At 41.8% G+C, this 22,684-nt stretch overlaps 2 protein-coding genes across 2 annotated transcripts; one reads left to right on the plus strand and one right to left on the minus strand.

Annotated features, from left to right (window-relative positions):
- The first annotated feature begins 3,152 nt into the window (after positions 1 to 3,152).
- slc30a7 (solute carrier family 30 member 7) lies at positions 3,153 to 12,349 on the plus strand. The gene is made up of 11 exons (XM_080473622.1): positions 3,153 to 3,353; positions 3,593 to 3,694; positions 5,367 to 5,480; positions 5,575 to 5,662; positions 5,753 to 5,882; positions 6,328 to 6,531; positions 6,684 to 6,731; positions 8,289 to 8,424; positions 10,577 to 10,667; positions 10,756 to 10,905; positions 11,256 to 12,349. The coding sequence occupies exons 1-11, from the start codon at positions 3,274 to 3,276 to the stop codon at positions 11,301 to 11,303; spliced, it is 1,191 nt and encodes a 396-aa protein (XP_080329748.1). The 5' UTR covers positions 3,153 to 3,273; the 3' UTR covers positions 11,304 to 12,349.
- Positions 12,350 to 12,962: 613 nt separating this feature from the next.
- On the minus strand, positions 12,963 to 22,028 carry dph5 (diphthamide biosynthesis 5). The gene is made up of 7 exons (XM_080473623.1): positions 21,772 to 22,028; positions 19,555 to 19,679; positions 18,734 to 18,842; positions 16,866 to 16,986; positions 15,701 to 15,740; positions 15,417 to 15,520; positions 12,963 to 14,590 (listed from the first exon to the last, which is right to left on the minus strand). Exons 1-7 carry the CDS (start codon positions 21,904 to 21,906, stop codon positions 14,358 to 14,360), a joined length of 867 nt encoding a protein of 288 aa, XP_080329749.1. The 5' UTR covers positions 21,907 to 22,028; the 3' UTR covers positions 12,963 to 14,357.
- Positions 22,029 to 22,684: the final 656 nt, after the last annotated feature.

Raw genomic sequence — 22,684 nt, forward strand, 5'->3', positions numbered from 1 at the left:
TTCCACTTTTGAAAACAACTCCAGTCTCTGCGATACCTCCTCCTCCGCTCGATGCTTTTTTTTTTTTTTTCTGATTAGTGCGCAAACTGCAAAGAGCTTACTCTCTAAGGCGGGCTGCAAACGGGGCGGACAGCCAATCAAAGCACAGGGTTCTCGACAGACAGGAAGACTAACCAATCAGAGAGTGAATTGTGACCGAACGACAGCAGCTTTACGGCCAATCACAGGTCGCTCGAGGCGTCCCCCCCAGCGCCGTGCACGGTTGTCATGGAAACGATAGGGCTGTGCTGTGACTCGTGTGTGGGCTCCCAAAGATTGAAGAAGCCCCGCCCCCTGAACGTTATTATTATTATTATTATTCTATACTGATAATAATAACTTAATCATATGCAAGCTCATTACAAAGACTTTTTATTCTCCAAAAAAACAAACAGAAACAAAAAGTTCACATGATGGGTTTTCGTGAAGACACCGATCAACAATTTTTATAATCTAAAACTTTAATATTCATGGACCTTGTGGAGTTCAAAACCATTCAATTAATATATATAGCAAAGAAAAACTTAATGTTGGGAATAGTTCATAAAATGTTTTATGAAAGAGGGGGACACTAGGATTTAATAAGGGGAAGGTTAATGTTCGTGGGGTTTTTTTCAGTTACTATTCATGCAGTACCAAGGCCGTAGCCAGGATTTTTTTAAGGGGGCCTTAACTCAACGTGTGGTGTGCGTTACATGTCATGCGCATTACACCGAGTGTGCATAATACGCAGCTTTCATTATGAAAGGTGCACACCATTTTGTATACTTTATACACATGACATTTTTATTACATTAAATTGTACAATAAAAATCTGTTTTGCCAAATTAATGAATGTTCAAGTCTTGGCAGGGGGTCACTGCAGGGGCAGGGCATCTAACTGGGCAGGGGGCTAAACAAGGGCTTGGATGAGACTTTTCCTTAAAAAGACATTTAAAGTAATGACTTGATTTGAAGGATAGTCTTATTCATGTAAAAATCAACGGTTTTGCTCATAAACAGAATGTTTTATAATTACACAAAATCAGTGACATGTTTGAGCATTCCCTGTATTTTGACAAATCTTCTGATGAAGTTTCATTTTTGGTTATTTAAATATCTGAACTGTGAACTGAATATTACAATATCTGAGTAATTATCACTATAGATTGTACTTATCTTATAGGTCGTCATACTGCCAGTTTGAGTTCCCTTACTACAACTTTTATTACGTTTTCTGGAGGCTCTAAGCAGCAATTCACTACCATTATTTAGACATTAAAGAACAGAAGAAGAATAAACACTAATGGACATCAGTTTGTCTTTTATGTGGTAGAAACATTACTGTGAACAATACTCAAATGAGTAAAGATTCAGTGCACTGAATATTACAGTCTTAATATTTTAAGTTGCTAAACACAGTGGAGTGAAACGGGCAATATTTGTCTTAATTTGTGTCAATGACATAATTTTCCACAGTGAAAAAAAAACTTATTGTATTGTTTTACATGATATATTGTTTGGCCTCTGTTCCTGCATGTTGTCTGCCCACATTTTAAGAACTTGCATTTAAAGGTACAATATGTTTTGTTTTTTTGTTTTATTTAAAGTTAATATAACCTTGGCTTACCAGCAGAATGGGACAAAACAGCAATCCTAATATAATCTCAAAGATATATATTTTTTAGAAAAGATTGATTTGTATGGCATTTTTTACCAAAATTTGCAAGTTTATAGACAATTAAACTTTGCAGTACTGCAAGTTTGCACAGAAAGCAGCAGACGGATACTAAAGGACAACAATGCCTTGATCTTGGCTATTGGTATAGTAAATGATAAGCAGGAACATAGACTTAACCACTGGAACTAACCTGTACCACAGCAAGTACCAACCATAAACTATGGGTAAAAAGAAACTCAAGCAACTTGAGTCCATTGACATGAATGTGAGCGTCTTGGTTTTACTGCGGTTTTATTTCTCATAGTTAAGCAGGTAAATAATGAAGAGAAAAAACATCCTAATTGTAGAAAAGGAAAAAATTAGATGACAGTACGGCTCACCTGCCGCACTAGAGCTCCATCTTCTGCTCACTGCTGCACACTACAGCTCAGTGCTGCTCAGTACTGCAGTAGTAGAAGTAGCAAAAGCAGCAGGATAGTAGTAGTAGCAGCAGCAGTACTAGTAGTAGCAGTAGTATTAGTAGCCGTATTATTATTATTATTATTAACATTAGCAGGAGTAGTAGTAGCACTAGTAGTAGTACAAGTAGCAGTCATGATAATTCTGTTACTAGTTATCATATCAGTACACATAATAGTAGTAGCAGTAGTAATAGTACCCGTATTAGAAGTAATGTAATGTAATAATGATAACCCTACTGTTACTAGTCATAGTACCAGTATATGTAGTAGTTTTAGAAGTAGTATTATTAGTAGTACTAGTGGAAGTTGCAGGCCCAGTACAAATTGCAGTAGTAATGATAGCCCTGCTGTTACTACTGGTACAATAAGCAATAGTAATGCTAATCCTCGTGTAACTAGTTGTAGTACCAGTACAAATAGTAGTAGCTGCAATACGAGTAGTGATGATAATCCTAATGTTACTAGTCATATACCTCTACAAATAGTAGTTGAAGTCGTAGTAGTAGTAGTAACATTAGTAATAATTGTAGTAGTAGTACTACTGCTGTTGGTAGTCATAGAAACAGTACAAAATAGTAGCAGTCGTAGTAAGAGTAGTAATGATAATCCTACTGTTATTAGTCGTAATACCAGTACAATAAGCCATAGTAATGATAATCCTGGTGTTACTTGTTATAGTACCAGTACAAGTAGTAGTAGTAGCAGTAGTAGTACTAGCTGTAGCAGCAGTAGTACCAGTGTAAGAAGCAGTAGTAATTATAATCCTGGTGCTACTTGTTATAGTACTTGTACAAGTAGTAGTAGTAGTAGTAGTAGTAGTAGTAGTAGTAGTAGTAGCTGTAGTAGTAGCAGCACCAGTATAAGAAGCAGTAGTAATAATAATGCTGATGTCGTTGTACCACCCACAGGGTTAGTAATCGGGGTTTTCCAGCGTTGATGTGTCCACGCCCTTATTGTGAAAGGCGCCCTGAGCGGATGTGGACTGTTAGCATCCCGTCTGGGTAGCAGCGGCTAGTAGCAGGTGTGTGTGTGCGAGTGTGTTTGTGTGTGAGTGTGTGTGTGAGAGAGAGAGAGAGAGCGAGCGAGCGTGTGCCTGCGGGTCAGAGTGTGAAGATGTTACCGTTATCCATCAAAGACGACGAGTACAAACCGGCCAAGTTTAACCTGGTGCTCAAACTGTCGGGATGGTTCAGGTGAGAGTCCTCGCTGCTAACGGTGCTAACCAGCTGATCGTAACCAGCAGCTGTTAGCCTGGAGCTAACCGGTTAGCCTCACCGATACCTACACTTATTTCTGAACGTTACGCTTCTAACTTGTGTTTGTGTAGTGTTGTGGTGTGTGACTGGCCCGGAGAGCCTTATTTTAGTCAGTTTTTTTTATGTGCTGATGGAGTTCCGTATTTTTTATTTTATTTTATAATTTCCTTTTTCAGGTCGATTCTCGCCGATAAAACGTCCAGAAATCTGTTTTTCTTCCTCTGTCTAAACCTCTCCTTCGCCTTTGTGGAGCTGTCCTACGGACTATGGAGTAACAGGTAGGAATATAACGACTTTAAAAGTGTGTGCGTGTGTGTTTGCACGAGTGTGTGTGGGTTCCCGATGTGCCACGTATGTGTTAGCACCTAGCATGGTGAAGCCCATGCAGGGCATTCTTCCTGAAATCCCAATAACACAAACACAGAAACTCATCACAAACACGTTAAAACAACTGCGCGAGTCCCCTAAAATGAAGAGGATGTCACAGAAACGACGACGTAAACGCGTATTTACATGTGGTCTTAGTTGTAAGTGGCTTCAGTATCGTCAAGCAGCTGCTTACTGGCATCACTTAGAAAATACTGAACACTCACACAACAGAGTCAGACTGCATTCAGCACTAGATTGTTTTTATTAATTTTCCTATTTTTTAAATACATCCTTCTTTTGGATTCTTATCAGGTGGTTTGTTTACCTTTCTTACAACACTGACGATAATGGTGATTTCCTGCTTGTGCTGTGTATCTATGAGCCTCGCTTTGTATTTCATTGACACATTCCTATATAATATAAAAAGATAATTTCAACAATGTAGTCAGACAGGAGTACATCAGGTTGTGCTAAATTAATGCAGTCCGGATTCTCTGGCATCGCTGCTGCAGCCATTGATCATCGATCAACACGAGCTCCATTGCTTGTGAAACGATTCTTTATAATACTATTTATTTTAGGTGCCTTTCAAGATATTCTATGCCATTGCACATAATGGAGTTTTACAAGACGGGTTAAAACAAGTTGAACAGTAACACAGTTTAAAAAGAAAACATTCTGGTTTCTGCAGTAGAACAACCACAGTTATCTTACGTATGTTTTAAAGTGGTGTTTAAAAGTGTCCAGGCATTGAATGTTCTGGATGTTGACTGAAAGGGAGCTCCAGGGGCTTGGGGTAAAAGGGGCTGAAGGCTCTGGATCCCATGGTGGTCATGTGGGCTGGAAGGCTGGAGCGAGGCTGAGAGATGAGGCAGGTCTCAGAGTGAAGCGGGGTGGAGGAGGTGCGAAGTTATCGAGGGCCTTGAATGTCAGAAGTAACATTTTGAAGTGGCTGGATTGTTGAACTGGAGAGAAGGTGTCCAGGTGACGATCCAGGCAGCAGCATTTTAAACCTGTTGAAATGTGTGTGCATGTGCATGCGTGTTGGTCATTTATTTCAGCTGTTTTCTTGCTGCTTCTTCTGATTTGCTATTAGTTCATGAATACATCTGTGTGACCCGAGAGGTTAGAGATGCGGGCTTGTGTTCTGGGGTCTGGTTTTTGATTTGACAACTACTGCGCAAAGCTTTGCTCTTCATTGTTTTTGTTTTCTCTGCCGTCTTCTTTTTCTTCTTCTTCTTCTTTGTCTAAGACGTAGTGATATCCAGATTACTGAGCATTCCGACAATTAGTAAAGTAACTCCATGACGTTTTGAAAGAAGAAAGCAATTGGAGTCTTATTACCTGCCCCAACCTTGTTTTTAAATATGGATGTTTGTAAAGGAGGAGGGTCGGAGCACATTAAAGCCGAGCCGTTTTTCGGGTTCTTTATTAAATGAGTAAACCTTTTCCAGTTCATTGTTTTGGTCTCCGTTTGATTGTCAGATTCTTAAACATGTGACTGAAACCTATGATCAGATTAATTCCCTGCACCAACATCGCTCTCTGACATGTTTCTCTGAATTTGTGTTCCGTGTTCAGTTTAGGTCTGATCTCAGACTCCTTCCACATGTTCTTTGACTGCACTGCCCTGCTGGCAGGTCTGGCAGCGTCTGTCATTTCAAGGTGGAGATCTAACGACAGCTTTTCATACGGGTAAGCCGATCAGCTGCCGTTCGTCCCTTCCCGCTGCTCTGAGCAGCGTCACTTCAGTTCACTGTGGTTGTTTCAATGTTATTTTGTTTGTCAGTTACGTGAGAGCAGAGGTTCTGGCTGGATTCGTCAATGGCCTCTTCCTCATCTTCACTGCTTTCTTCATCTTCTCCGAAGGCGTGGAGGTAACGAACACTTGCATACAGGAACGTTTTAGGAGGAGCTGTTAGAGGTGTGCTGTGTTGATTGTCTTTGTCTGTCTGTCCTTCTGTCAGAGAGCCCTGGAGCCTCCAGATGTTCACCACGAGCGGCTACTGCCCGTCTCTGTTGCCGGCCTGCTGGTCAATCTGGTCGGGATCTTTGTGTTTCAGCATGGAGGACATGGACACTCGCATGGAGATGGAGGTAATGACATACCTCAATGAACCAGGCTGAAATCCAGCAGGGCCAGGCTGACACCCAACAACACCACATCAAAACCCAATTGGACTTTATTACTGATAACGAGCTCTAACCCATCAGAACACTAAAGCTCTACAGTTACTTCTTCCCAAAACCAAATTGCCCCAAACTGAAATTGAATTAGATTTTTCTTTTTTGGACCGGATTGAAAACTAGCAGAACTACACTAAAACTCAATGAAATGCCACCAACACCTTTACAGAGACTAACCTTGCTTTTTTCAGTCCACATCATATACCGTTGTAAGGAGAGAATTTTGCACGGTCTATACACTTGTGTAAGCCATTGTAGCCGTTTACAGAACCTCACAGGTTTATTGTGGCCCGGCACATCAAACCTGCGTGTCCACTGAGCGTCCGTCCACAAAGGTTTTCTCCTCTGTCCACAGGTCATGGTCACAGTCACTCACTGTTTAACGGGAGCTTGAGTCAGGGTCACAGTCACGGGGGAGACAAGCACCAGGAGAAGCACAGTCACGGAGGACACGGACATAGTCATGATGGACACGGAGGACATGGTCATGGGCATGGAGAACACGGACATGGAGGACATGGACACAGCCACAGCAGCCATGAGGAACCACACTTTCATGGTGAGAGAACGACACGTCATCACAGTCGGGGTCCAGGCCACAAGGAGCTCAGGGCTGAGCTGCTGATGAAGCAGGTTGAGGGAGAGTTAAACATCTTGTTGGTGTACAATGTGAAATGTTAAAGATTTTTTGTTTGTTTGTTTGTTTTTCAGAGGAGTTTCATACACCGGGGAAAGGCGCCAGCAAACAAATCCTGCAAGGTGAGGAAACACACACACACAAACAAAACCAGTGATGTGCATGTTACACAGAGAGTAAGTACTTCTAGTTCTAGCCGCTACACACTGCAATATTAGCAATCGTATAATTTCACAGCTGGCTACACTGTACAACATGAATCTAATAAACTTTGGACAGGACATGCATTTTGTCGTGTGCAGATTGGGGATGGAAATCCAAACTGAAACGCAGCCTAAGACGATGTGCATTATTCTTGCACAAGAATTAAACTTCATAAGCGTGCGCCATCCATCCACGAAAAAGAAACTTGCAAAACGTGAATGAACGGAGCCCTCGACCTTGTGCCATTCATGTGTTTGGAGACCAAAGATATCCATTATCTTTCGTCTGGGGCAGCTGAAAATCGTGGGAATAAGAGGTCTAATTGCTTGGCTAAATACTACAGATAGAAATGTATTACTTCCTTTCTATGTTCTCCCTCAGTGGCTGAAAGCTAAACTGTCAGTACTTTGTCAGTCGGTGTGATTGATCTGATTGAAGTTGTTCTATAACCTGGTTAGTTAGTACTTTTTGAAAGATTTATGTACTAATGAAAGTTAGGGAAAAGCAGCTGAGATAAACCGCCAACAGGCAGGCAGCAGCAGAAAGACAAACTAACCTTTAAGGCCTGTAATGCTCACAGCTGCTGTCGATGCAAGCTAATGCTAATGTTACTACCGACAGTGAGGCTGGATTAGTGCAGGATCAAGCTAATGCTAAAGCTCAGTGGGCAGTCAGGACGGAGACAACAACTCTGCCCTGGACTGTTTACATATGAAGAAATGAATGAGTAACAAGCTCAGTCACTGTAGTTGAGTTACTTGTTGAATAAACTAATCAGTTGTTATCTTTTTAACACTATTAATGGTATTACAGCAGAATTAACATTGTCGTTGAATTTTCAAGGGGGGGATTACTAAAACTACTAAAGGTACTGAAACTTTTTGAATGAATTCAGAAACAAAGTTCTGCAGAGTGGAGTCGTCTTTTTTGTGAACAACATGACACCCTGTTGCTCAATGAAAGGAGGAGCTTATATGAACTGATAGCTGATAAAGCTGCTTATCAAAATTGTTAAAGTGGAAGGTCCCGGAGTTCAAACAAACTGAACAAATAAAATCTCCACCTGCCCTGGTCTTATGCTCACTGATCCACCAGAGGGCGCTCTCACACCATCACATTGCTTCACACATGGACTGAGAATGTGGTACCTCCGAACTGATGATCCAGGTTGAGGTTCTTTTAAATATCTGTTCATGTACAAACATAACCTAAAGAACTAGTAGTTCTTTATCCCTTGAACAAAATAATTTGTACTTTTTGTAAAATATCACCTCGTAGTCATAAATCGACTTTAGTCTTAGATACCATTCTCCATGTTTAAGGTAAGGATTAATTCACATTAGTTTTCTTCAGTTATTGTAATATTTGGGACTTTATGTTGAGTTTTTCAAAAATATGATTTTACTCACTTACTCGTTGACCTCCGGCCCGTGTGAAGCATGTTAATGAAGTTGTGTTGGCTGTCTGTGTCGCAGGCGTTCTGCTACACATCATCGCAGACACGCTGGGCAGCATCGGCGTCATCATCTCCGCTCTGCTGATGCAGAAATATGATCTGATGATTGCCGACCCCATCTGCTCCATGCTGATCGCCCTCCTCATCGGAGTCAGGTGACTGTCGCCGATCGTCTCAATGCAGACACTTTAAATGTACATTTTCAAATCGAAACGTTTTATTCTCTGTTTGTGGCCCGGTACCCAATGATCCATGGCCTGGTGGTTGGAGATCCCTGATTTAAAGGACCAATAGAACCACTAACTCTCTAGGACCATGACCTCCCTCTAGTGGTACATAGGAACAAGCCCTAAATATACATTTTTAAATAAAATGTCTTTGAAAATATATCAAATCATCAAAATGTTGCGAAAGTTAGAATGAAACAAAAAATATAAGACATATGATGTATACTTACTATAAATATGAATAAGTAATAAGTCCATAGCCATACGTTTGAGAACCACTGCTTTACTAGAAGCTCTTTAGAGACTACAAAAAACACCTTAAGCAGCAGCAGAGCTGCCTCAAGTACTTGTAGAATCGCCTTAGTGACTAGAAGAACCATCCTAATGATCAATTCAATATTTAGTAGAACTGCTTCAATAACCATTAGAACAACTGTAGTGACCAAGGGCAGCACATAATAAGCAGTAGACTCCTAGTTGATCTCAGGATCTATTACACGCTGCAAAATGAAGCCAAATGTCATCAGTGGCTACGAAAGCCACTCCAGTAATCCTTCAAATAACATTACTAACTTGTAGAATCAGCTCAGTGACGACTGGAGCCATTCACTAACTAGTTGAGTTGATCTAGTGATCTCTTCAATAACCAGTAGAAGCTCTTCTCTCTGGAGGAATCTTAAACTACACTGTTTATTGAACTTTTATCATTATCACTGCTAAAAATCTCACAAAAGTTTTCCTAATCTGTCTGAAGACTCCTAAACCTCTGTGAGCTTGCTATTAACCTGAACTATCTCCACAAGAAATAGCAGAATCGCTACAGTGATCCTCAAAGTTTGAAAAATGTAACTTCCTGGAGAACAAGAAGAGAAAATATGTTGTTTATCTTAAAGGGAATCTGTGTCACAGGAACATTCATTAACAATCTGAGCTGCACTCAAGAAAACGGTCATGAACTGTAAACAAATTGTGATGGATTAAGTCTCAGGTTTCACCTCCGCATGCTGATTTCTCAGTAAAAAAAGCACCTGAAGCCAGCGTCGGCCTGGACGGAAGGAAGCAAATCCATCTCCAACCTGATGGACACTTAGGAGAAATGCTTTCCACTAATGTAGAGAATGTGCAATTAGCTGTTGATGGGCTCCAACTTGCCAAACCACCGGCGTGGACCTGGAAGCAGCCTGCGCTCTGCTTGCTGATCTTCTGGATGCAAATGCGGTGGTCAGATTTCCCAGAAGCCTCAGTGGTGATAAATGAGGATGATGTGTGCTGATGTGGTTTGATAGGCTAAAGTGAAGCCAGCTGCAGAATGAACGCGTCAGCAGAGCAGCGCTGTGGTCAGCGGAGAGGCTGAGAGGCCTTCGCACAACCACAGTCCTCGGGTTTCTGCAGCTGGAAAGTCAAAGTCACATGGGAGCCGAGCCGAGCTCCCAATTCTGCAGATTCCTCAAAGGCAGACCACTTTAAGGGTGAAACTTAGACCAGACCAAAAACTGTGGGCGAAGAGTCTCGGATTCCAAACTCCCGATCAAATACCTGCAGATTACACACAGCTGAGTTTAGGTTAACAACTTAAACCAAAACCCACTCGCTAATCGCCTAATTCTGCAACATGAAGCTCCCAGTTGACCTATCCAACACAGTTACCTCAAAGTTACGATTGCTACCACACATCTGAAAAACTCTTGATGCATCACCTATGTAGGATTTTTGTAGCATCCTATCCTTTTATTTCGTGACCATTTTAAGAGGAATCTTTTCTTCACACGTCTTTTACCAAGCTGTCGTTTTTACTGGAGACTTGACTTAAGAAAAGTTGCACTCGCCCCTTGAATCTCATTGTGCAGCCACTTTCCCAACAACTGGCTTTTCAATGAAATGACTTAGAAGGCCAACACTATACCTACAGACACTCAACATGTTGCCCAGTTCAAAGATGAAACACAAACTAAACCTGTCTCAGAAAACTGTGATAAAACCGACAGACTCTTCACAGGAGTGTCTGTGTTGGAATTCTCGCTACAAACTACAGGAGTCAACTTTATTCCTTGGTTTTAACCGTTGACCTCTGACCTTTCAGTGTGGTGCCCCTACTGAAGGAGTCCATTGGGATCCTGATGCAGAGAACGCCTCCTTCCCTGGACCTCACCCTGCCTCAGTGCTACCAGAGGGTAAGCACTGGCCACGCCCACTCAATAAATCCCGCCCGGTGAGATCAGCTTTTAAAACCAGTTGCTGGATCTGCCATGTTGCATTCAGGTGCAGCAGCTGCAGGGAGTCTACAACCTGCAGGAACCCCACTTCTGGACTCTGTGCACCGACGTCTACATCGGCACCTTAAAGCTGCTGGTCGCTCCAGACGCAGACACCCGCTGGATCCTGAGCCAGACGCACAACATATTCACACAGGTACGTCTGAGTGGGGGGAGGGTTTACTCGAGGAAGTAGTCCCCTTCCATTTGTACAGGTGAGAAAATGCCAGATGCAGACTATCTGGCAAATACAGGAAGTGAACCAAAGAGTATTGGAGAGGGCGTGCGGCCATTTTGAATTGAAACGAAGTCAAAAGAGCGAGCTCGAGCAAGGTCGGACGAATATAGAGAAACTAAGGAAACATCTAGGGATGAGCCGATACTACTTTTTTAAAGGATGTGTTCAGGTACTAACCTTTAGCTACTTGCTGATACCAGGTACAAATAAGAGTACTTATTAAATGCCATATGCAGTAAACTTGTTTTGTTTTGTTTTTCTCCCCACAGGCCGGGATCCGACAGTTGTACGTTCAGATGGACGTCGCCGCCATGTAGCCGCAGCTTCCTCCTCCACACCTGGGACCAATCATGTTCAGTCTGCAGCTGACCCCGCCCCCACCAAGCTGCTGCAGGACAGACTGAGAAAAGAGGGGGAGGGGCTAAAGAACTGATGAACTAACAAGCTCCGCCCCCACATGTTTGGGTTCTTTTTGTTTATTTTTTTTGTTTACCTGATCATGTTGGTGGGTGGTAACCACTGGCCCTCCCCCTCCCTGCACTTTGTAGACTGGTGTATTCTGGGTAAGTGCCTTCATCATTAATCAGAGACAATCTGAGCCCCTCCCACTACTGGTGACATCACCGCTAGGGCCTGCTGATTGGCCCACAGAGAGCGGGATGTCACTGTTTTTAATGTGCCAAAACAATGTGACCAAACCATGTGACCAGACACGGGGTCCACTGTATTATTCTTTTCTTTTTTTTTAAGCTGCATTAATCATTTCTGTTATTGATCAATTCCATCGTCATGGACCACGACTCCACTGTTGAGGATCGAAGGACAAAAACATGTGTCGCATCATAACTCATGTTTGTTTTTTTTCTATTTTGAAGTCAGTTTTTTTATTTAAATTTGTTTTATTATCTGAACTGTTCCTTTAAAGGTGATTTCTCATGGAAACATCACGTCTACAAACTGCATTAAATCCTGAGCTGACTTCAACTGGACCCAGCAAACTTTTTCTCATAACTTACCTGTAAACTTCAGCGGAGATGGAGGATTTCATATAGTGAGGATCATTTAGGAGAGAAAAACTTGACCCCAGAGCCAGAGATGTACAAAAATTACCATTTCAAATGAACTGATCTCCTTTAAATCAGGCAGGGTTTCTCAGTGATGTATCGGTAAATTCACTCTGTTGACATTTTATCTTTAAAAGGTGATAGTTCTTCAAATTCAGTTTTCTTTGTATCCTTACAAGTATCAAACGTCACAAATTGTTGTTCAGCTATCACAAAATAACACTTTCTAAATGGTTTCCTTTAATTTCAAGACATTTGTGCAGAAGACTTTGACAAGTGTTTAAAGTTTTGCGTACCCTAAAGGAATTGTCCTCCAGATGTTCTCGCTGCTATACACGTCTGTTCCAGGTGCAAGATATTTTTGGTGATCTTGTTGGTCTTGATTGTAAATTGGTAGTTTTACGTCGCTCTGTGAGACCGGTTCCAGGTCGGCCGTTGTCATGATCTTGTGACCAAAGTCAATCTGCGATTAGATTCTGAGTGTCAGAACTTTGGGGTGATGGTGAGGCTGCTGTGACTTACATCAACTTAGTCACCCAGGGGTCTGCAACATTCCGGATCGGCTCTCTGAAGCTTTCTGAAAATTCAGTGAACAATTTCCATCCCATTATATTTTAAAGATTTGCATACCCATCTCCTGGCCAAAATGGTTAAAAGGACAAACTGCTATTTACAAAAGGATACAAAATGCAAAAATTGCTTTAAAAAAAAAAAAAAAGTGGAGAGGATTGGCATAAAAAAAATTTTCTGGTCTATAAGCAGTTATTTTTTCCACATGCTTTAAACCCTTCGGCTTAAACAATGACGCTGCTAATTTATGGATTTTTACAAGTTAAGGAGCTTCGTGCATCAGATACATGGGTGATGCGTTCAGGTGCATCATGTAACTCCCGACTTTTTTTTTTTTTTTTTAATTTGGCGAGAGCGGCTTATACTCAGGTGCGCTCAATAGACAGGAAAATACGGTAACCAAAATGGAGCAAACAATAGGCCAAACCGTTAAAAAAAAAAGAAAAATGTCAAAGATCAAAATTTACCTGCAACAACCAAACTCTAATAAAATAGGCGAAACGGCTAAATTGTCATGAAGTGCACGTTTGGCAAAACTACATAACTTCATGAGCTGCGTGATCTTTTATGGTTAAACATGTTTTGTGGCTCCGGAAGAATTTTATCTGTTGGAAAAAGACAAAAACGGCTCTTCCCTTTGTTTGTTCAGAGGTTTGCAACCGTTTCCATCAGAAGTGCAGCATGAAGTGACGCACTGATCAGCGAGACGCCGGCGCTAAACCCAAACATGTGCTTTGCGGCTCCAGTGGCAGAACGCGTCAAAAGAAGTATGTGGGGTGTAAACAAAGACGACCCGCCTTGTGGCGGCGGGAGGCTTTTCTGGGGGATTTCTCTCCAAACGGCATCGTACCCAAAGTTTTTAGACTGAAGTTCACAGCGAGCGACACTGTACCACATAGGATTGTTAAACCCGTACGGTTTGTAAGCTGGCCGCGTGTAAAAGTAAATATTTCTAATTTTAAGAGAAACATGACAGATTCCTTGCAACACCTCTTTTGGTCAAATTTTGTAAATTAAATTATCTTCAGTCTTTGAGGTTTTTATGCACCATGTTCTTCAGAAGATCGAGTTGTACGGAGAATAATTTTTTTCTAAGTAATTCCAGGTCACATCAGTTCAACAAAACAGGTTTATATTGATAAACTGATGAAATTTTAAATAAACAGAATACGTCCACCTAATGTCCTTTCTTTTATTATACACCGTCAGAAGCACAATGGTCGAGACGAGGCGAGCACGAGAGCGCGCTGGCTGTTCACATCCCATCAGATTCTTGGTATTTAAATAGTTTTAAGGACTTGCGAGGCGAGATCAGGTGCCGAGATCGACAGTTTTCTCAAAGACGCAAAGGAAAAACTTGTGTGTAAAGTTATTCGAAGATGTAGTAAAACCAAGTTCCTGGCGTCCATTCTCAAATCAGTGGTCCTCACAGACGGGTAGACGGACAAAAGAACACATTTACATATTATGTATTGTGTGTTTAGTTGATTACTTTAGAGTAATACCACATGGTGTGGACATTTCAAATAATGTCCAGGTCTAGAATTCATTCTTTACCGACGGGACGCACAAGGACAAGCAGACCAGTGTTTGGTTTCAGGGTCTTCTTCATGGTTGGTGATGTAATGTGGACAAACCAAAACCTCCTCGGAGCTTCACCTCAGTCTGGCGGTTGGAGGATCGTATCAACTTCAAGTAGTTTTTAAAAGTCCTGACAATGCAGTGTGTGTGTGTGTGTTAGGAGGAGTAGGTGGAGCTGTCAATCGCACGCAGGTTCTGCAGCGCGTCCGGCTCGGCGTTTATCCGCAGCATGTCCACCTCCAGTGGGTGGAGCCTCCCGGTGACCACCAGCGAATGGAGCGGCGCGCCCAGGTCGCATGACGCCAGCTGACGGAGCGTCCCCACACGCACCGCCTGGTCGTCGGCGCCGAGCCGGGCCACGCCCACGCAGACGGTGTCCTCCGTCACACCTGCAGCACACGTCACATCTTTTTTTGGTTTTTCTGTCCAGAGAATCACCTCGTGGTCTTTTCTTTGCCACGCAGGAAAAAAAAATAAAGATTTTTTTTATTTCAATCACGAATCGTCACGAATCGTCTTCATCTGAAATGATGAAATGTGCAGGTTGGATTCCCGCAGCGGACAGGTCACTACTGAGCACGACCTTTCACCCCAACAGCCTGAATCATTTTTTTCCCATGTTTAACTGAATCTAAACATTTACTTCTGATTAAAATCAGTTTTTCTTTTTATGTATCTTTGCATACATTTTACTTGGATTTATAAAAATATGTAATTTTGAAAAAAAAATAAATTCTGAAGGATTTTTGATCAATTTTCTTACTTTGTATTCGTTAAGCCTACTTTATGGTGCATTTCGGTAAAAGGGGTCAAGTTAGGGAATGTAATGAAGTAATGAAAACCAGCATATTGTTCAAATCCAAAGAGATGAAGTAAGAATATTCGAGCGTCTGTTCAGTCTTCCATCTCACTTTATAGTCATTTTGCTTGTCGTCTTTTTTTCTTATTGTAAACTGGTAATACCGAGAGCTTCATCAGACGTTTTCTAAAATATATTTTTATTGAAATATTGACGATTCATTTGTTTGTTCAAAATAAGCCCATAAGTAACTTTTAATTCAAATTACAATTATTTAAAACTTCCTCACCAAACGTAACATTTTCAGATACATTATCTTGATCCTATCTTTTAGAGCTTGAAAAATGAAACTTTCATCCCGACAAAATGCAGTGCGGATTGGTCCAGACGAGCCAATCGGATGCGGGCCGACTCACCTAGCTCCTCCCCCTCGCCCCTCCTCCTGGCGATGATCTGCATCAGCTGATCCGCGGCCTGCTGGACCGTCATGAAGCGCGGAGGCTCGTAGATCTTCTTCCCTCTGAAACCGCCGGCAAGAAAACGTCAAACATTTTCTGTGACTTTGGAAACTTGAGTTCAAACATCTCGTAAGACCAAATCTGCTCCTCTGAAGCACAACAAGCATCCATCCATCCATCCGTCCGTCCGTCCATCCATCCATCCATCCATCCGTCCATCCATCCGTCGCTTCTTCTCTCACCTCATCATGTTCTCGATGCTCTGCTCTTTCACCTTAATGTCTGTAGATCAAACGAATGGAGCATTGTTTTAATCCATCACCACAAACAAAATTTTGTTTTCGACTTAAATCAATTTAAACGTAATTTAATCAAGTTGTATAAACAGAAAACTGCTTGAAATATTTAGAGATTTTATAGAAAAACGGTGATGAAAGTAACAGGGACAAAAGAGAAAATCCCATATATATATATTTTTTTTTTCTCCTTTTTGTGCTGCAGTGATAATTTCTTTTATTTCCCCTGATGAATTTTTAATCAGGCACCAGCAGGACCTCCGCCTCCCGCCTCTGTGTGAGTTCACAGGGTGGTGGGAGGCCCCCCCCCCCCCCCGGAGGCCCTCGGGTCCCCGGGGTGATTGATGGTGGTCCGATCAGGGGCAAACAAACAAACACCTGGCGACCCTCTGAACGCGTCACAGCCACAATTTAACCAACGGACTCATTTATAAGTCAATACCAAAAGCATGTTTTAAAAATCTAAAAATTTAAATCAACTTTAAATTGAGCCTTTACTTTTTTCTTTTATGTTGCCATTTTTCTTTTTGTTTTTTAAATTTAGATTTTGTTACCCACAATTTATCTTTAGGAACTAATTATTATTATTAATTCACAACACTCAAATATTTTCAAAATAAAAGTTTTTCTTTACAAACATTTCCTACTCTATAGCTTGTTTATATATTAGATATCGAATATTTTATTGATACTTTTAAAAGATTTTGGTACATTTGTTTATTCTATGAATATGAAGTGATTTATTTAACATGATGCTGATATATTTCTAATTTAATTGAATCGTCAGAATTTTCTTTGGAGAATATGTTTGTGTTGTTGTCGTATTTGTTCGACTACTTTGGACAGATATTTATCCACTACAGGCGTCATATCTTTGTGGGGTCTGAATGCAGAGGGGAAAACACCACTTATGGGGACCAAAACGCTGAAAACACACACTAGATTAGACATTAGTCTTAAAATTTGAGATGTTGTTTGAAATTGGGTTAAAAGTATGATACGTCAACAGCAAATAAAGCTGCACACGAGTGTGTGTGTGTGTGTGTGTGTGTGTGTGTGTGTGTGTGTGTGTGTGTGTGTGTGTGTGTGTGTGTGTGTGTGTGTGTCTCACCCAGCAGACAAAGTGTGTGCAGTCCAGCTGTTCTGTTCTTACAGATTTTGTCGTAGAAACTTTCAGGTCTCCACGTCTCCGTCCAAAACACAAACGACACCGTCTCCCCAAAATTATACAGCTAACACACACACACACACACACACACACACACACACACACACACACACACACACACACACACACACACACACACACACACACACACACACACACACACACACACACACACACACACACACACACACACACACACACACACACACACACACACACACACACACACACACACACACACACACACACACGTTAACAGTAATCAATATCACATTACCAGGCACTCACACTGATGCTCTACAGAGGATGTGTTTGATACACGGCTGACGGTGGAACAACCCGAGCTGCAGATACATAAACTGGAGAAACAACCATTATTTCCACCTTCAGCATATTTGAAAGACGTTCTGGTACAAACGTTGGACTGAATCACTCAAAACAGCAGGAGAAGCTCTGATGGCGACTCTGGGGCAGCAAGCATCAACAGAAAAAGTTCTTTCTAAATTAAAATATACACGTTTTATTCTGTCATGAAACATTTTTACATTTAGGTGAATTAATTAGTATTTATTTATTCCGAGTCTGCTGAAGTGATGCGGTGAGTGGGCGTCTCTGACAGCGGGGGCTGATAGGACCGGCTCCCAGTGGAGGGACCGAACTGGGCTTATTTGCATATCCCACCCCTCATTAGCATATTAACAACCTCCCAGTGGAGCACGCGTGCGTGTGTGTGTGTGTGTGTGTGTGTGTGTGTGTGTGTGTGTGTGTGTGTGTGTGTGTGTGTGTGTGTGTGTGTGTGTGTGTGTGTGTGTGTGTGTGTGTGTGTGTGTCCAGCTGCGGCCTGCTCTCTGATTGGCTACGCTGACAGCTCAGTTATTGATGAGAGCACATTAAAGTGACGGTTCGCTATAACAACAATGATGCAGTATAATGAGTTTCATCAGCAGATGTGGCAAAACAGCTTGAGTCGACCCTGCCCTCTGCACCGACTCGCAGGCATTTGGGGAAAGAAAAGGTGAGCTGACCTGCGTCTGGCTGATTCCCATGTGATGGGATCAAAATGCTACCCTTTCATTGGTCAAATGGCGCCCAGAGGTTAGACTTGCAGGTTTCTCTTTGCTTCAAAGTGGAACCCTGTATCAAAACTAAAATAAAAAATATACAACCAAGCACAATATTTTTCAGCCAATAATGTGATGACTTTTAGGCAAATAGTTGTCTAACTGGAGAAATTAATGACTGACGCATGGCATTATGGGAATTTTCTCCAACTAGTAATGATTGCCGGGCAAACTCTTTATTGAGTGTCTGCATTTTGCCCTCAACTGTGACTTACAGGTACACTACCATCATCAAGACATACAACACATACTCATCAAGTCAAAGGCCATAAACCAAAGGATTATACCCTGGGTTATGACTTCTAGATAAAAGATAATGACCGATATGGAGGAGGTACAATTCCCAAGCAGACATTTACATAGAAAATGTCTGGGAATTGGAGACTCACTAAACTGACAGATGAAGACCCAGAGTATTGAACCCCGTCAGAACCCAAAGGTTGGCATGTCATAAATTCGATACTTGAATCTTCAGCAGTAATGACCCATATAAACACACCCTGAAATGTAATGTTTTACCTCAGCAGTGACTCTCAGGATCACATTGCGAGGGACTATGAGCACAGGATTTAACCCCGAGTAACGACGGGTAACGATTACAGAACACAAAAACATTTATGCTGCATTTTGACTCCTGGGCAGACACTTTGCTGCATACATGTACTTGTGGTCAGCGAGGGAAGTATTCACCTGCAGACCACAGCATCCGACAGCATTCATGATGGAGGCGTTGTGAATGACTTTGTACGGTATCCCAGCATTCACTGCTCTCAGGACCAGGTCGCTGTGGGTGGTCGCTCTACAGGAAGATAAAATACACTTACAAATACCAACCACTCAGACACTGACGTACACATTGAGATGCTGACTTGGAAGAGACGTAAAGACGTCCAGACAATACTCGCGCAGAGATGCTACGGTCAATGTTAAGGTATAGACGCAGACACCCAGATGCTGACAGATGTTGGATGTACAATGGCGAGTTAGGCAAACGACAAAGAAGTGCGAGGCCGAGATCCAGACATTGACAACGATCATGTAATGTCATCATGTTTCTGTCTAAACACCATAGAATTCTCAGAATCATCGATATAAATGACACTAAAATAATCGCCAACATGTACAAATCAACTTCAGAAAATACTGTTCAGATGTTGGCATCAACATACAGATGTTTTAGTGTGCGTGTTCTTGTGCAGATCTTGAGTTTAGAGAGAGGTCAAACTTCTACATAGAGAAAACAGCCTTCATCATCTTTTGTGGGCCAACAGAAGCAGCGGCTCTCCTCCTGCAAACTATAAACTTGATGTTCTTCTGAAGAGAACTTGGGTTTTTGGAGCCGTTCAGCACCCTGTTATTAACTCGGAGAGGAATCTGGTGGTTTTGGGGAGAACTCCGCAGATCTGAGGGCCGAGCGGCTCCGACGCTAAACTCTGTGGTCTCCGTTGCCTCCTCACATTTGTGGGAAAGCTACGGGCTCGCAGGCCGTCCTCTCTGACGTCCCGACTCACCCGAACGGGTCGCCCACTACCAGAAACGCCACGTCGGTCACGTCGGCGTCCTTCAGGATCTCGTCGGCACCCTGCTCCACCAGATCGCGGTCGGCCAGGATCAGCTGCTTCCCGTAGAAGTCCTCCTGAAGATGGAGGCACAGTTCAATAGTGTTTGTCACTACCTCCTCCAGAGCTACAGCAACTAGATTTAACCATTTATCTCAAACTTTGGTAACTTAAACTAGAAGTCCAAAAAACAGAATTCGTGGGTCAACACCCTCGTCCCACACCGGCCCCCCAGAGCGCCGCTCTGTATGGCTGCTACCGACGGGTCAATTCAGTAACAGAATTTCCCCCAAGAGGGATTTATACTGCATAATCAATCAATCAATCAATCAATCAATCAATCAAAGAGAAGCAAATGCTCATCCAAGATGTTCAGCTCCGGTCAAAGAGGAGTCAATTAATGTTTACGTGGTAACCCTAATATATTATCTTAATATCAGTAGGATACCACACTATCCTGGAGACCGTCGGAGGCTTCTAGGATATTGAAAAAGATTAGAAGAGACTATCAATAATTCAACTTTAAACGTACCCTTTTATCATTTTGGTGGCTTCAGTGGGTGAAGACGATTCTTCCCCAGCTGTGTTCAGCCTGAATAGTAACAGTACGACCCCTTAGTTAGAGGGTTCCTTTGGCTCTGGGTGTGCGCTTGAGCAAGACTTTGAACTGCAGGTTCCTCCCAGTGGTGTGTGAGAACCTTGTATGGTAGCTGTCCACATTGGTGTGTGTGTGTGTGTGAATGGATGAATGTGACTGATCCTGTAAAGCGTGTTGAGACCACCAGAGCCACAAGATGCGAAGATCTACACAGTTTCCACTGTGACAACATGTTTTGATTCATCTGTAACTTACTCTTCTGCTTTCTTTTGGAATGTGTGATTGTTTTTTTTTGTTTGGTTTTTTTTTTAAAGGGGGGGGGGTTGCAAATAGATTGACGGGAGAGGGGGTAGGATTTAATAAAGCTTATGCTTCCTCCTATTCCTCTTCAAACACATTTACATCTAGGTTTTCAACTTAAATGTATTTTGTTTTTACTTATCATGTTTGAAATAAAAAATAAATGAATGAACAAAACGAGGATTACACTCGGTGGAGCGCAGATCTTCGCCCACGCCACATTTGTACACGGAACGGAGTTAGCATCGCTAGCAAGATAGCCGTTTTCCTCATATCGATGCTAACTAGGTAGCTACGTCACAATGTGAAACACTGAGCAGGGAGCGTCTCCATGGCAACAGACGCTGATCTCCTTTGAGCTCCTCCATGAGGTGCCTCTCTTATCCACTTTGTAGGGGACATTTTTTTTTTACAGTTTTGGGAGATTTATTCGGAAATGGTCAGCCGTTAACGTCCAAAAATCTAATCGATTGGTCTTTGGATGATGACAAATCATCCCTGAAAATTCAGGTGAGTCGTTTTTGCAAAAACATTGTAAAATACATACATACATACATACATACATACATACAAACAAACCAATCAATCAATAAATAAATACAAGCGGACGAAAACATAACCTTCTAGGCAGAGATAAAAAAAAATCCTCAAGGTCTTTATTGTGCAACTGAAAGAGCAAAGTTTTAGGAGCCAATGCATTGGTGCTTAAGAAGCTAATGAGCTGGCAAAGTAATTTATCCACTCGTAGTGTAATCAACAAACTAACACATCACACTAGCACATCGTATATTGTATATAATAACACTTAAGTTGACACTTAATTACACAGCTGTAGTTATAAAACCTAACACACAGCTGCCTGAACTGATATATATATTTATATACACACATACATACCGGCTGACAATTTGTGACACATAGTGATGTGAAATTACTCATATTGCAATATTTGTTATGGAAAACGAACCCATTTTAACTTGTGCTGTCCTTTATTTTGTTTCTGGTGCTGTGGGATGTGGGTGTGTTTGAGGGGCCACCGTACTTCACTTTCACTGTTAATCATCACTTATTTTTGATTTATGGTTTGAAATAAAAGAAAGCGCGTCTGTGTAACTCATCACTGAAAGCCGTCCTTTATCCGTTGCAATTTTGTCAAACTCGAGTGAATAAGTGAAGGTTTGAAACGAGGATAAATACTGGAGTATTGTGGAGTTACTTCCCAGTTCAGAGGAAACGGTCTGTGCAGATGTCAGCTGCCTTCGTGGACTCACCAGCGCCTCTTTGCCCACAGTCAGGATGGAGGTGTAGGCCTCCAGATAGACCCGGGAGCAGCTCTTCACCGCCTGCAGACCCTTCACGGTGATGTCGGCGGCGTCTCCGAGCCCCAGGCCGATCAGATACAACATCCTGCCGGCCTCCGCTCTGCTCAAACAGCAGATTCTGAAGGAAGAAACCTGCTTTTAAACTATGTTTTCACACACTCACGTGTAGTCTCTGCTGCGCTCACTGCTTTACGACTTGTCGCAGCGTGTTTACAGTTACGACAGTTATACCCGGAAGACGGCCCGAGCTCCAGCTCACGGACGCCCAACCAAACTCCATGTAAAAATGTGAACATTTAAGAAAAGAAACATTAATTCGCAATGTTTACACAGTTGAATGTATTTAAGAAGAAAATTATGAAAAGTGTTAAGAAAACTTAAATGCGGCATACATATATAATCAAAAAACATATCTTTATCGTTTTCATTTTGGCAAGGCAAGTTTATTTGTATAGAAACAAGGCAATCCAGTATAGTGGAGGAAATACATTCAAACAAGGTAATTTTGAAAGTCCTAAAAATCTGAATAAATAAAAGAATAGCTTAATTTGGATAGAGATTATATAATAAGTGAAATATATTGTTTAATTGTAAGCCTGAGCAAATAATGGTGTTTTAAGGTCTGGTTTTTTAAAGCTTATAACACTTCCTATGTTTCCAATGAAGTAGAAACAGAATTAGTAAATCATAACAGAGGGAAAAAACTCCCAAAACCTTCACTCACATTATAGAGGAACATTCAAACTCCCATTTTAAAACTATAATGAGAAAGAAACAACAACAAAAATACAAAAAAGAGCTCATATTTTATGCACACAGAGAGAGAACATGCAAATTCTTCACAGAAAGCACCAGATTCAAA

The sequence above is a fragment of the Lipophrys pholis genome (genome assembly GCF_963383615.2).
Source record: "Lipophrys pholis genome assembly, chromosome: 10".
Lineage (NCBI taxonomy): Eukaryota > Metazoa > Chordata > Actinopteri > Blenniiformes > Blenniidae > Lipophrys > Lipophrys pholis.